This window comes from Coccinella septempunctata, chromosome 1 (assembly GCF_907165205.1).
Source record: "Coccinella septempunctata chromosome 1, icCocSept1.1, whole genome shotgun sequence".
Classification (NCBI taxonomy): domain Eukaryota; kingdom Metazoa; phylum Arthropoda; class Insecta; order Coleoptera; family Coccinellidae; genus Coccinella; species Coccinella septempunctata.
The window spans coordinates 66,992,608-67,009,182 of NC_058189.1; the positions used below are offsets into that span (position 1 = coordinate 66,992,608).

Below are 16,575 nucleotides of genomic sequence, written 5' to 3' on the forward strand. Positions count from 1 at the left end.
CAAAACCATTAATTATTATTCACATATGAACGTCGAAAACACCATAGATGAACTATAACATGTCAAGGCGCGACAGTGTTTTGAAATTTAGTAGAAAAACTTCAATTCGAAATCACCAGTTAGTTACTCATGGCTTTCTTACGTTGTCAGCAATGCTCCTTGAAATGCGGCACGCACTACGTGCCCTACGATGTCCTGAGACTGCTCAGGATGGGTTACAGGAAGCTGGAGTACTCCAAGTCCCAGTGTTTGCTCAAGAAGTTCCTCACCGAGGAGTTGCTGGAGCATTTGAAGTTCAGGAGAACCTCCAACGATGTGAATCTGTATGACTGCATCAAGAGTGGTGGGTTTGTTGCAATCTAATAGTTCAAAATCAATCAAACAATCATATTTAAGGCCTCTGCAACTCTGCAAAAGATTCTCAGAAAGACACATGGCACGATCTTGACATTTCCTCGAAAGATAAATAGTCAAAGCCTCTTCCAAGTCCATATGGTTCAATACTTTCTAGACCATGCTATCACCAACGTCTTTTTCAAGGACTACAAACCACCACCCATTCACAGCAAATTTGATCCTCCAAAAGGGCATTCATGACACCAACATACTCGTGGTGATGAACTTAACAGATTCCTTCATCTCTTCCGAAATATTTCCAGGATTAGAGAATCACGATTCCAAGATCGGTATATACGCTTGTGATCCTGAATGTTACTTCGTCTTCTCCCCAATTTTCTTCCCCATATTGGAGGAACTGCATGGTTTCAGCCCGACGGACATACACCCCAGGAGCGAATGGACCCCAATCACCCGCGTCTCGAATCTGGAAGCCAGGAGGAAATTCATCAAGTTGACCAGGATCAGGGTGATCAGGAATCTGAAAGGACACCCTTTTTGTCCGCAGATGTCGCAGAAGGATTTCGAGGATGTGGAGGAGTATCTGGCCATGATATTGGCTCTGATGACAGGTAATATCTCCTTCCTCTGTCTATTTGACAAGGTCTTAAACCAACAGGGATTTACTGAGTATCTAGGAGCCTTGGCAGTTACCACTTGTGTATCCAGGACAGGTTTACCCATATGAATGGTTCTTAGGTCAGCCAGCTCTAGACACTTGCATACCATGTGTTCAGCTGTTTCTGCTTCTGATCAACAGAGCCTACAAATTTCATTTGCTGACTTTCCCATACGTTACAAATGATATCTGTACCGACTACCATCCCGCCATTACCCGAAGCTCAGCTCGTGGTAGCTTTAGTAGTTTTCTGGTGTAGGTCGGTGAAATCATCTCGAATCTCTTTGACTGGGTAAGTACAGGAGTGTTTCTCCAGACGGTCATTCTGTTGTTCAACTACCATTGTTGTACCTCTGCCTCATATTGGTCTTCTCCAAGCCCACAGTAAGGCTCAGGTCCAGCAGGTGTTAATCTTGATGTTCTTTTTTTTCTTCAACACCAGAATGCCCTGGTACCCATAGTGGAGTCACTTTATTGCCTCTGCTTTATGGTAATGGTATGGCACTGCCATATCGGCAGAGATACCTGGCAGTAAGATTCCAGGGACCTCAGCGTCACCTGGCTGTCCGTGGTGGTATATGCGCGTCTTTGAGGTTCATTTTGAGACACTCTTGAGCGCATAGATAAACAGTCATAGATGGTTCACTTCCCAGGACTTTCGAGACACTCAGTTTAGGTCCATATATGCCAATGCCGGAGTCTCTTTCTGATTTTGATCAATCAATAAACCATAACTTTTATCCAGACGATTTACGAAACTGATTGCACTAGGACGATCAGCTATGGCATAACATCCGATGGTTTTACCAAAAGGTTTCCAGGTAGGAGATTCCTGTTAAGGGATATTCTTATTGCTTCCAGCAAGCTGCATTTCCTCGTATGTAGGTGTAGATAGAAGAGGCAGATCAGGTATGACCTCTAGCGATGTTGCCCGCCTTTGCAGTTTCTGCAACCAGTTGCATGTAGTGACCTCTTCTGTGTTCGTCCACCATGCTAGGGACAATAGGGCGTACTAACCCTGTCACAGTACCATTCATTGCAAACCTAACAAACGTAGGAGAAAGTTAAATGCTTTGCTTATTTCAAGAAATCGATTCAACACCAAAAATTCCCTTCATACCTTGTTATTGTAGAGTTCAAAAAAGGCTTGAATAACCCCAAATTAACTGCTCCCATTCAAACTGCAGGAGAATACGACGGGCAGTATGAGAAAATATCCGAGATGACGGAGGACAGGAAAAAACAACTGAAGGAGAAATTTATTCTCTTCGACAATACGGACAAGTTCTTGGAATCTGCAGGTGCTTACAGGTAAGATCCTTGAACCTGGGATTTCATTAGGGGATGCTGTATCAGACATATATATTTCGTTCCATGGAAATATTGTAGGATTACTCTGAGATGACGACTCTAGAGTTTATACATCTCCACTTGAAGATTGGAGGACATTTCTGAGATTGTCTCTTTATGCATGCGGTTGTCGTATACAGGGTGTCCTACGGTGGAAAGAATATTAGACATTTATAGAGAACTAAGCACAAAGTTTTCTACTTTGAACTTTCTCCTAGATCCTTGATCTCTGTAGCAGCCTACAACTTTTGTATTCCTTCTAGGCAGTGGCCGAGCGGCAGAGGAGTTTTCACGAATTCCGATGAAAATTTCATCGTGCAGGTAAATAACTGTGATCACCTCAAAGTGATATCCCTTGAACATGGTGGAAATATTAGAAGGACATACGAACGTTTGTTGAAAGCCGTGTTGAAGCTTCAGGGAGATATGAATTTCATCAAGAGCGCCAGAATGGGTTATGTGACGTTGTGCCCTTCGGATATGGGTTAGTTTCACGAAAATTCTCTCTGGATTTCAGTGTTTTTACAGTTTAGTTCAACATTTCATAAACTCTTCAATAGAGGCCCAAACATCTAACGATATTTTACTGATTTGGTCTTAACCCAAGAGCCTTTCTTGAGTTTGAAACTCTTTGTAGAGGTGGAGCTCAGAGTGATTTCTATTGAAATTTCCACAGGAACTGCTCTCAAAGTGATCATGCACCTCATGCTGCCACATTTATCCAATCATCCGAAAAAACTGATGGAATGCGTAGCAAAACTCGACGTCGACATCAAAACAGTACCGGATAATCCTAGGATGTTCGAAATTTCAAACAGAAAACGTATGGGCATCACAGAAATAGAGAGCGTCTTAGCAGTAGAACATGCTGCAGTGAGTCTGATAAGCTTGGAGGAGTCGTCTTAATATTTTTTCTGTCCTAAAATTGTCTCAAAGTTGTATTATATAAAATCAAGTTCAACTTTTTCTGTGAAAGAAGAAACTAAGTAAATATTTATTATTGAATGTACCTACCTATTTCAGTGATAAATGAAAATGCACCAACTATACTGGGAGTTTTCTATTAGTTGCTTTCAAAATTTGCACATTTGCGGATGTATGTCCTCGATAACCTCACGATTTCCAACTTGAATCCATTGTGGAGCATTGGCATAGACCTTATCTTTCACCTAGCCTCAAAGGAAAAAGTTCAAAGATGTTAAATCACAAGATCTCGGTGGCCAATTGTGATCACCTCTTCGATAAATAGGCCAGGAATGTTTTTTTGCAAAATTGCGATGGTTTTGTTGCTTGTGTGGCACTTATCGTCGTCTTGTTGAAAATGAACGTTATCCACATCAATATCTTCCAATTCCGGCCATAAAATATCATTAATCATAGCTCGGTGCTTCACGACGACTCAAAAGTGCTTTAGTTTTGCGAACCGTGACTGCAGAGTTTTCACCATTTCTGTAGTGAACAATTTCAATGAGTTGTTGAAGCGTGTATCGTTCCATTTTAAGTAATGGCGTAGATTTCACTTGTCAAATGTCAAAAAATGACAGCTTCAAAAGTGACAGCTGCCCAAATAGCCGGGCAATTCAAAATGAAACGTTTTATTTACTTGGTTCCATACTTCATCCAAACCCTGCATTCGAATCGAACTAATTTTGAGCTCGTTTTCAACAAGTGTCGGATGGGGCAGCATCCCCGTAGCAAGTGAATTTTTTCTTCCGGGTAAAATAGCAAACTGCCCGAATTAAAAGTGCCCCGCCGGGGGTGTGTTGGCATTATTAACTGGAACGGAAAGTTTAATGGTTCGGAAAATGCTACATTACATCAGGATCAGGAACATCTTGAAACTCCCACAAATTTATAAATAGACCTAGGGAGATGTGGCGTCCGGACTCTGGACATGATAATCTTGACATATCATCTACATTTTCCCCGTTCCGGTTCAGGAGTTTCCGGTGGAGAATAAGAAAGCAATTTGCGACGCTCCTTGGAAATGAAAAAAAAAAGACTCTCGAGTTAAAGCGTTCAGATTAACACTACGAAGTTCATATAGTTCAAGGGGGGAAAATTAATTTTCGACATCACTAACTTACAGTTATTTTTTTTTGTATTGTTTAATGAAAGCCTTAAGTAACAATACACTGTAATCCGAAAACAGTGTGGGTTGTATTTTGATTTGGAATACTGTTGTTGGAATATTTGGAAAAGTAAAAAACGCTTTGTCCCCATGAGTGTAGTGGATTGAAAGAGATGAAACTGTTTACAAAACAAGCTGAAATATTTCATATTGAAGGACTTCTCGTACTGCAAAAATTCCTTTCCTCGAAAAAAAAGAAAATCGTATTTTTTGTGTGGAATATTTAACAGAATTGGAAATGAGTTGGGAAAAGAGTGGAATTTATTCCAAGAATTTATAACTGCACTCTGCCTACGAATATGGGGCGGTACAATGTTTAAAAGAACTGGTAACCATTGAATAGGTGAAGATCTAATACACTGCGCAAAAAAATTAAGGCACATTCTGAAAATCTCAATTTTTATTGAAAGTTAACTCTACATTGACTTTATAACTTATTTTTTATGTTCTCTCGGAGAGGTTTTGAACGAAACAAGACACATTTAATGGAAGAAAAATTCAGGATTTCACCGAATCTTATGTGAAAGAAGAAAAATGAACAATTTTCAAAATACTGAAATGCTGATAAGTGATTTAATACTTGGTATTTCCACCCCTTGCGTTAATTACAGCTCGGCAACGACGGTTCATACTCAAAATGAGTGATCTTAAAATGTTCTGATCTAATCCTTCCCAGATTTCTCCGAGTTGGATTCCTAAGTCGTTAAGAGTAGCTGGATGATTTTCTGAACTTCTCAGTCTTCTATTGAGGTTGTCCCAAACCTGCTCAATCGGATTGAGATTTAGACTTCTTGCTGGCCATTCCATTCGAGAGACTTCAACCTCTTCAAGGTACTCCTGAACGATGCGCGCACGATGGGGTCTGGCATTATCGTCCATAAAAATGAAATTCTCACCAATGTATGGGGCAAATGGCACTACATGCTCTTCAAGAATATTCCTTATATACTTATCAGCATTCAGCTCCATTATCAACGACCACTAGGTCTGTGCGAGCAGTCAAAGATATTCCACCCCATACCATAATCGATCTTCCCCCGAAACCTGTAGTATTCAGGACATTGCAATGGTAGAGGCAGAACTCTTTCCCAATCGGCCTCTTCCCAATAGATATGCTCTCTCGCAAAATCCAAACGGGCCCTTCGATGGGATGGGGTAAGTGCTGGGCCTCTTGCCGCGACACGAGGCCTTAAATCATATTCTCTGAAGCGATTTCTAATTGTCTGAGTGCTAATTTGCACCTCATGAGTTTGCTCAAGCTGAATTTGAAGGAGGCGAGCGGTTGCAAACCGTTGTCTCAACGAAGAAACTCTCAAGTAACGTTCTTGAATGGCAGTTGTTACCCGTGGTCTACCCTGTCCTGGTATTCGGACATTCTTACCTGTCTCCCTGAATCGCTGCAACATTCTGGACACACTTGTATGGGAAACTCCAAACCTTTCTGCAATTCTTGTGTATGTCCACCCTTCTTCTCGCAAAACTACCGCTTGGGCACATTCCTCTGGGTCAAATTGCGTGTTTCGCGTTGCATAGCGATCGAGTGTAGAAAATCAAACGGAAGAAAAACTATTGATCACTAGAATTGATCGAGAGGAAAAGCCAAAGTTAGGGCTGCCGTTCGAAGAGTAGTTGCATCAGCACCCCATGAAGTACCAGCTAGTTCATGCAGGATATCATTCCTAGTTAGCAAATTTTTTTGAGCTTTCAATCTCTAGCCAACCTTAAAACCTTCTCTTCAAACATTCGTGTAGGTAATTGTATTCCATGGAGATTCCACACTGAATTCTTGATAATTTTCGCCGTTTTTCCTCTTCATATTCAAAGCATAGATAGTCTTATAACATTCCTGCAAGATATACCGATTAAAAGAGTAGTTTCTTTTCTGCAGAAATTCCCTAATCCACGCAGACGTTTTCCTGGTATAAAGAGATATATTTAATTCTGAATTCTTTGCTGGTTTGCTTGTTTAATCTCACTGAATCTGGTAGGAGTGAAATGGTCACTAGAATTTAAACTCTTCCGGAGTACGCATTGAAATAATTCATTCAAAATATACAGCATTTTCTCGATGAATCATCAGCATGAACGAGACTCGTCTCTAAGTTTAGATTCCAAGAAAGAGTCTATCATATACTCCAGCCTACACCCTGCACCAGCCAGCAATAAAACATTTCCCTCCGCTGTCAGTTTCCCGTTCAGGAAACGATCCACAAAGAAAATTTTCCATTTTAATAACTCTAAAAGGACGCGTTCTTGAAATACGGAACGAATGATGATAGTAACCTTTGGTTTCGATCGGTTTCACAATGTGCGTATATCTACACAGAAGTCAGTTAGCAAGTGAGCCAATCTATCCAACGATCAGTGCATATACGGATAAGTCTCAACCTACTACTTCTCGAAATCTCGAATAATACACGATAAATGAGTCAGTATTTGAATTGTACAGGCCAGAATCGGTATCGGGACAATTAGATCAGTTTTGTGCGCCAAATTCGCTAGCATCATGTGACGGGGCAACGCTGGGTTGCAGGTTTCTTGGTTTCTTTCGAGGAGGATCCAGAATTCGGATTTGGCAACGCTTATACCGTCGATAAAGGTGAGGTGATAATGAGTTTTACGAAAAAATCCACCCATAGTTGACGCAATTATTAATTTGCTTGTTTGTTATACAATATTCACTGCAAATTGGAACTGTTTGCAGAAATGGTAACCTTTTTTAGTCGAATACTAATTTCCCAAAAGAGCAAATTTTAATTTATCAATGGTGCTTAGTTTTAACATGACTATCTGTGACCATATCCAAAAAATTTGATCTATCTACGTTAGAAACCTCCGACAATCCAAAGATTGGCTTTATAAAATACAAGAAAAAAGAGAAATGCTCAAACAAGTCGATATCCTCTGCAAAGCACAAGAGATGGAGTTGAATGTTTCAAATTGCAACAACTAATAAAATATCTACCTACCCTTTTGCTTGGATGCAAAAACACATTTTTACCTGATTCAGAGATGCCAAATGAGGATTTTTTTCACCCAAATCCTGTTGCTTTATAGTAACTATTTCATAATAAATGTTCTAGTTAGATCTACACTGAAAATATAATGAAATAGTTATTTTCCAAAAATTTCATTTTTACGATTTCTTTTTCCTTGTTTCTGTCACTCTTCTTTTGAATTTCCGAAGCATCAGTTTGCGGGAACAAAAATTTTCGAAATGATTTTGGAAAAGTATTAGTTGAAAAAAATTATAATATAGAAACCTACTATTGAAGGCATATTCTTGTTATTTTCTATTCCTTCCACAAAGAATTATTGTAGAGGATGTCGATTCACATAAAAATGAGTATTTTTAGCCTCGAGAAAAAATAGCATGTTTACTTCGAAACTTTATGATAATAATTCTTCGGAATGAAATGAAATATAGTCGTTTTATGGCTCTTTGCAAATACTCTTCCTGGGAACAAATATTTATTTATTATGATTGATATAAGTAACACAAATCTCATATTTCTCAAAACAATTCGATCTGCAAAGTATGACGCTATACAAGCAATTTTCTTAGCATTTTGAGCATAGTCCATTATGAGTTCATTTTTTAATACAAAAATTTTCGACAAGAACATTCTTCCTTCGATACTCTGGAAATTGAACTAAACAAACCAGTCCATCTAGTTTGTCTCATCGTTGCTGCAAAAATAGAAATGATATACAGGCTTTTTCCGTCTTGAATAATGAATTGTCATAATAAGTGTTCGGAGACACTGTCATGCAACCTTCCCAAAAATAAATTTTTTTATAGTTGGCGTTAGGATAGTCAGAAAGGTCAAGTGATGCAGTTTCAATATTATAAATTCACACGTCGATGAGGCTGTTTATCATTCATGGTCGACTAGATCTTTGACTGCTTCTCAGTCGAATTAGGGATGTTTGTTATTGTACGAATCCTTATTACTCTGCTTTATCAGCTGATTCAGAACATAGTCGGAATTAACATTTGTTAATCTGAAGTGGATGATAATTAACACATTCAAAAATGACAATGATTCTACTAATGATAATGATTTAGGTCGAACTGTCATCAGCATGTCGCTGCAATCTGCATTTAAATACAGTGACTCTTGATAGAGTCACTGTAATTTCAATTCCCATATTGGTATTTCGAATGTAGAAGAAGAATTGTTGAATATTCGCCAGGACTTAATCAATATCTCGTAAAAATCAACAGCATTCATTCCATTTCTGATATATCGATCGCTGTTGATCGTGTGTGGCATCAAACACGGTCGAATTATGGGGTATACACAAAAAAACACCCCTTCCCAACCTGAAATACACGTCATAAAAAATATTCCCACATAAAGCACTCGGCTTTATGAAGAACAGCCGCTGCTATAACGCGGTTTACGTTGGTTTGATAAAACCGCATGTAGTTATTTCAAATTTGGGCTGATTTATAAGATTGGCTTCCGGCTCATGTGTTATTTAAAAACTGCCGGGTGAAGAACCCTAACGACTCGATACCGCCTTGAATTCGTATTCGGCATCTGAAATATGGCCCAGGGTGGGACTGCATACACATGCGAGTTGGTCAATTAGGATGGCCGGGAATGAATGAAGATTAGACCCTAATGCCATCTATTTAAATAAAACGGAGGTTGGCTTTTGCATCACGACAGGAAACGGTTGTAAACTAAAAAGCTTCGAAATACAGGGTGAGTCGTACAGATATTTTAACTGTAAATTCTTGAGGTCAAAAGAAACACTTTTTTCCTATACCATTTTTTTCGATTCGGTTCTGATAAAAATATATAGCCAAGTTGTCATAATGAGCTGTGGTAATCCTGGAAAACCAAAATAACTAGCTTAATTTGTGACACTAAAAATCTATGGATCTTTTAAACAGAGGTGTATTCAGCCAAAGTACCCAATTTTTCAAATTGCACAGATACTTTTTATTTTAATTACTTGAAAACGCATTATACGAGAAAATATGAAGAATACTTTTATTTTACAAAACGTTCAAATATTCATTAGAGAGTGTCCAATTTCGTATCAAGAGTTCTTTGAATTCTTGGTATTTTTATGGTCCGTATTGGTCGTAATGTGAAGACTTGTACACTTGGGTAATATCTCGTGTTCGAAAAAGATTCATCAAATAAATGAAAAACTATATTCCACAATTCATTTCATTCCTTGAAACCGTTTGTAAAATGGAACTAAAAATATAATTTTTTTTTTCAACAGCTTGTATCTTTCAAGCCGAGCCGATTCGGAAAAAATGGTAAAGGAGAAAAGTATTTCTTTTGAATTCAAGAATCTATAGTTAAAATATCTGAAAGAGTTTAAAGACTCACTCTGTATAGAGGGTAATGAATAGTTGCTATTAAATGGGTGATTCCTAGTCAGAAAATAGTCTTGAAATAGCACTTGAAAAGCAATGTTGAATTTTTTTCTCAGAAACCACTAAACGGACATAAATGAATTCTCTATAAGCCCTCATCAATTCGACCAAAAACTAACAACATTTATGCGATTTAGCGATAATACGTCGTATCAAGCACTCCAAGTCTATCTCGTTCATTGATATTTGCTCCATTATACTTTCTGCGCAAATAGAAAATATCATAATTTAAACAAATTGTCGGAGCATTGGGTCTAGGGCAATTAAAATCTGAGATAAGGTTCACTACGGCGGTGCTTTTGGTTTTTTATGGATGATGTATTCCTGTAGGATTAAAGTTGTTTTATATCTATAGTTTTGTATGCACAGAAAGTGGATTGTGATGAGTGAACCCAATACTTTTAGAGAAACTAATTGTGAAAGGTGGATTTTTCATTCTGAGTGCTCGAAAAGAGATTCAATACAGGAGAATTGATCAAAAAACAATGTTCTGGCAATAATTCATTGGGACTTCAGGTATATCTCATCGTTTTGAGTATTTCTCTATTGAAACTGTAGCATTCTTTCTAGAAAATATTGAGTTTTGACTTGAATGTGGAATACACAAGTGAAACATGAATTCAGAACTTCAATGATGAATGTTTTGCCTTCAATTTATCTGGTTTTATTCTATCGAATCATTTTTTATAGTACGAAACCGATGGAGAAACATTTACCCCCTAACTACAATCCAGAGGATTACCCCCCAGTGAAGATGAGGAACAAAAGAGAGTGAGTATAATTTTTTCAATTATTTTCATCCATGGAATAAGAAGAAATCAAGCTGAAATTAAAAGGCATTGAAATTTGAAATCATTTATTTGTATCTATAATATATCTGCGATCTTTTATCTAAAGATCCTTTCTAAGAAAGGGAAATTTATCTTGAAGGTCTCTACCGGTACCCTTGTAAATTGGTAGCATTGATATTAGAGTGTTTTACACATTGTTGTTGACATTTATCTCAGGAATAAAACTATTTATTGACACTCAAATTGCCAGTATTGATTTATGGCTCCTTTAGTAGCGATAATTTCGATCAAATCTACAGATATTAATGGATAATAGGATCAATCATAGATAACGAAGTAATCAAGAAAAATTGTTTTTGATGTAGGTCATGATAAAATTTCTGAAAAATAAACTTTCAATGAAAAGGGTAATGATGAAAATTGCAAGATATTCTTTGAATGTTTCATGGAAATTTTCACTTCCTTGAAGCTCATAAAAAGAGATTCAAGGAAAGCATTACTTTATTTTACTCGATAATTTTCCTGATCTCAATTTTCATTACTCCTCACAAAAATCTTTGTCAGCATCAAATTCTTGGAGAAGTGTTGTATCAAATGATATTTTTCAGTTCTGCCGATCTTAGTGAATCCCAGAGAAAACGTAGATCGAAAAATATGCTATCAGCTAGGAGGAGCACAGGTGTTAGCTATAGTGCTGAGGTCCTTGACGAAGCTTTAGCTATGGGTCCCGATGGTAACTATGGTCAAACTACCAACAAGTGATTAAAGTCATTCATCATCATCAACATCAGCGATGTTAGCTGAAAGGAAGAATTTTTATTATTACATTCTGAGTAATATGTATTTTTAACTATTAACATAGTTTAAAGCACACTTTTCAGTTCGTGGTGTGGACTAGGCAGAAACTGGATTCAGAATATTCTCGAGAAAACATTACATTCCGCGATGAAAACAGATATCTGTCAACAATGTGATGATAGGTTAAAATATGTGTTGTTATAATTTAAATCGTATTCTAAGTTTTGATGATAAGCCATAATTTTATAGGTAGTTAATTCTTAATCTGTGATATTTTGGTTCAAACCAAGATTTTCTACAATAATTACCTAAATAACTAGTCCAATTTGAAATATTTCTTAATAAAAATCTAGAACTGAGTCTACCACTTCATTCAATTCAACCAACGAGTTTTAGAATACTTGATCTTGTATCACCATCCCCAATATAAAAGTAAGAAGTGAAATACATGATTTTCACTGACATGAGATTTGACCACGACAACGCTAAGACAGTAACATCTTCACCTCACATTTCAAGGTAAACTTAGTTTTTTAAAAACATAGATATATATTTGAAGTAAAAACCAGCAAGTGTAATAAGAAAAAAATCTATTTACGTATCATATTCCGTCGATATCTCCAACAGAAACATGCCTATCGCTACGTTCAATTCAGTTTTTCAACATTTTCCTCATTGTATACTATCGCTCCATTATACAATAAAAAAGATGAAAGAACATAAATCAAACCACACCTGTTAACCTATTGATAGAGAACAAATGTTTTTGGTAGAGTCCAAGCTGACGGATTTTCATTGTTTTCCATTTCCATCATGATGATATCTGTTCAACACTACTAGTAGTAGTTGGGTTGATCTAGCGGATGTACATTTTGTGTAGGCGCATATATTTTTTTTTTTTGAAAATCGGGGTTTTTGGGGATGAATTGTTGAAAATTCCAGAATAGGTGAGTGCTCACAGTAGATCGCTATTGTTGAAAACCATGTAAAAGATCAATTGTTTTTAAACTGATGATAAATATTCTTGTGATAACGGTGTGAAATTGATATTTTCTGGATATTCGATAAAAATTTCGCATCTAATAGCATTCATACTAAAAACAGGATGTAAATGAATAGTTGGGATAAAAATTAGGGGGTGATTTCTTGTCAAAAATAGTGGTAGTCTTTGAAATGCTTAGATCCAGCCCTATAAAAATGCCACCTGAAAAACAATTTTTAAGTTTTTGCTTGGAAACCAGACATTCTATGTAACCGAGGAGGCAACCATAAATATTTTTGGTGGTGTTCATAGACATAGAGAATAGACTGAGCATTCCCTATTCAGCTGTACAGTACACATGGTGGAAAAATGAGAAAAACACAACACTGTTTCCCAGCCAATAGTTGTCTTATTCTAGGGAAAAAACTTCTTGTGAAACAAATTTTACAATTCTGAATTCTACATTTTGTATCTTTCAAATTGGACGATGGAAATCAAAAGCCTATAGAATATTTGTCGAGTAGCACACAATTTTTGCGAGATATTCCGCACTGTATTATGAAAATGAATTAGTACCGGCTTCTATGGTGGATGCGCCCAAATACTGATGATTTAGACTATCAATAAAAATGGCGGATGGAATCAGTATGAAAAAGATGCAGAATAGTATATTATTAAATGAGCTTACAACTTACAAGTATAAATAAAAGCCATACTATGCGAGTAGCATATTATCCACGGTCGTAAAAAGATTATTTCTGAAATATCCCATTTCAAATTCTGACATTTCGATATTGCTATAAATGCTATATACCAATAATATATCTTTGTTTAAAATCTCTGACTATATGGTATTGACCATTAATTTTGATAGTTCAGAGATTGATTTATCATAAATCACAAGTGATATATGAATGTCATAATGTTTAAACATACGGATTATGGGCACTTTATGCATCGATAGTGGATGAAATTTTGTACCTCAACTATTCAAGAAAATACCAATTTCAACCAATCCATATTTATTTACTCATATTCGACTTGGAAAACCAAGTCACAATAAAAATGGTGACTGCGTGTCCAGAAAACAAACATTTCTTGTTTTTAAAAATCACTCATTATAAATATGATGTTTCAAGACTGCTTTATTCAATCAATATTTACAGGGAATGAGTAATCTTCGGTTCTGATGTTTTTTCTCGGTAGTACCGAAGATATATGAATATGAAGGTTTGGAAATAATGGAAAAACCGGCTTATTTTAAACATGACACGGGACATATCAACTTGGCTTTTGTAGATTTTGATGGGTAAGTTGGTTTACAGTTATTCATTTTGCCAACAGAAAATGATTATTTTTTCTGCATATAATTTTTATAACTAATCGTTTTGATAAAACTACTTGCTACGACGGATGCGTGTCACTCTTAGTAGCACGTAGGCCCATTAGCTCAGTTGGTTAGAGCGTCGTGCTAATAACGCGAAGGTCGCGGGTTCGATCCCCTCATGGGCCACAAAACTTTTTGGTGTTTTGAAGGAATATATCCTCTGAATGCGGACACACAACGAAGGATTGGCTGGACTTTACTTTACGGACAGTGATCGATTTTGTTCGTAATTTTTTTATAGATGCAGTTTTTCATGAGAAATCGTTTGGTACTAGTCTCAACTCCGGCAAGCTCGTAGTTTAGGAGATATTAATTTTTGAAAATTGCATTTTTTCCATATAATTTGACAAGTTCGATGGATTTTTCTAGGTTATATCCGTCAAAACCACAGAATATCAATGGTTTTTTGTGTTGTTTCTATGGTTAATATAATTTCAGGAAACTTTTTATTTGAACGGTATAATTTTGCGAAAAATGTGCGAACTGAAATAAAACTGAATAATTTCAAGGTTAGGTTAGGTTAGATTGAGTTAGGACAGTGAAAAAATAATTTCTCACATGAAAATTCGATATAATTTGGCGAAAAATGTGCGTACTGAAATAAAACTGAATAATTTCAAGGTTAGGTTAGGTTAGATTGAGTTAGGACAGTGAAAAAATAATTTCTCACATGAAAATTCAATTTGCAGATATGCAGTAATGAAATGAGTTAACAATTCTATTCAGTTATTTAATTGTTGAACATAACTAATGCTTTGTAGGAATATTATGATATCTCACGCTTTTGGATGAAATTTTGAGAATCATGAACTAAAACTTTCAAATTTACAGTTTGCTAAGATATAAATTCGTATCAATTGATTTTCTTTCACCTACTGCAGCAAAAAAAATTGTCAATAAAATCGGAGGTGAACCTTCATGTCTTAGAATGACTTGATTTTCTTTCCATTATTTGAAATTCGAATTTCCTAAAATTTGAATTATAGAAACCATAGAAACAACACAAAAAACTAATGATATTCTGTGGTTTTGACGGATATAACCTAGAAAAATCCATCGAACTTGTCAAAATATATGGGAAAAATGCAATTTTCAAAAATTAATATCTCCTAAACTACGAGCTTGCCGGAGTTGAGACTAGTACCAAACGATTTCTTATGAAAAACTGCATCTATGAAAAAATTACGAACAAAATCGATCACTGTCCGTAAAGTAAAGTTCTACCCGAAGGATTTGTACAACATGAACCAGATTAATATTATTCTCAGCCTGAAGTGATGTTAATTTTTGTATCTGTGCGTTCTGAAACTATTTGAACAATGATTCTACATATTTTATTATTTTATTTTCAGTAATTGGAAGAATCAACAAATTAATAAACAGTCATGTGGCCCATTAGCTCAGTTGGTTAGAGCGTCGTGCTAATAACGCGAAGGTCGCGGGTTCGATCCCCTCATGGGCCAAGAAACTTTTTATATTCATATGAATAACTACGTTAACAAAAGGTTTACAATGTCATCTTTCACTTCTGATCCTTCTCATCTGCGTATTGTTTAATTTTTATGAATTGTGAATTTTAATATTATGAACGAATAAAAAAATTATGATTGAAAAAGATTCCGAAAATATCAGAAACCACTGATTAGTCGAAAAGACAAATGTTTTATCAAAGTAGTGGAGATGATTGTGAGATGACGAATATAAGGCTTACAAGTAGTTAAACTCTTTACTTAGATGAGTCAAGAAGATAGTAGTACTATGACGAATACTTTCATCTTACTAAATCACCCTCATCATTATTATCTCCAAAACCCATTTTCCAGTAATGATCACAACTGATTGAATTTCCAAATCGTCTTCAATTCAAGAGAACTCATCATATTCAGTCCTTTGTTATAATATAACAATGAAGAAAAGAATTGTTGAGATCAGTGGCGTTACAAAATATAATGGAGATAAAATAGCCAAAAATAAAGTCAAGCTAAGCTCAATAAGGAGAAGATGCATTGTTCACATTCATTTTTAGCGCCTGGCCAAGAAAATTCTGAAATGTATCCTGAGGATTATGTTGCTCTCATGAAAATAATGATGCAGGGATCTGTCATACTCGGTAATCTCTGTGAATCTATTGAATTGAGAATTGATTATTATGAGATTCATACTCAATGGTATATTCATTCATAAAGGATGACTTTAGTGAAAATATTCAAATATCTATATTTAAGACAAGGACAACCTTCGCTGGTCGAAGATATTTCAAAGGAACTTTTGGAGATCTGAGTGGGTGAAATGGGCAACAGAACACTTTTGGAACGATTCAAGTAGTTGTATGAACCTATAGCTCTCTAACAAAAATTTTCCTTTCTCCATTTCTTTGTAACGCCACTGAAATAAATAAGTGTAGAATTCCACTTTCATATTTTTCCTCCAGTACCTTGAAGGAATCATAGATGTCTACACCCCACACAATCAATATTACACGTTTCCAGTGGCGTAACAACCGTTACAAGTAGATGTCAGAATAGTTTTTCGTTAAATTCTGACTTCGAAAACCAAATTCAAGCTTCATTTCGAGAAATCATTATGTTTGATGATATATCAAGTCCTATGTGCTGTTAAAACTGCTGTTTAGATGCTCTAAATCCATTTTCTCGTGATGCTACCATTTTGAAGAAAATAGGTTCTGGTACGCCCCTGTACCATCCGCTCGGATTTCC

At 36.1% G+C, this 16,575-nt stretch overlaps 1 protein-coding gene across 3 annotated transcripts; it reads left to right on the plus strand.

The window, feature by feature from the left end:
• The first annotated feature begins 67 nt into the window (after positions 1 to 67).
• Positions 68 to 3,414, plus strand: LOC123316973 (arginine kinase-like). Of its 3 annotated transcripts, XM_044903312.1 has the most exons (6): positions 68 to 343; positions 660 to 968; positions 2,149 to 2,326; positions 2,629 to 2,849; positions 3,042 to 3,315; positions 3,347 to 3,414. In XM_044903312.1, the coding sequence occupies exons 1-5, from the start codon at positions 130 to 132 to the stop codon at positions 3,269 to 3,271; spliced, it is 1,152 nt and encodes a 383-aa protein (XP_044759247.1). In that variant the 5' UTR covers positions 68 to 129; the 3' UTR covers positions 3,272 to 3,315; positions 3,347 to 3,414. The 3 variants fall into 3 exon arrangements, with proteins under 3 accessions (XP_044759247.1, XP_044759239.1, XP_044759253.1); XM_044903304.1 differs by having other exon boundaries at positions 3,042 to 3,414; XM_044903318.1 differs by having other exon boundaries at positions 2,203 to 2,326; positions 3,042 to 3,414.
• The last annotated feature ends 13,161 nt before the right edge of the window (positions 3,415 to 16,575 follow it).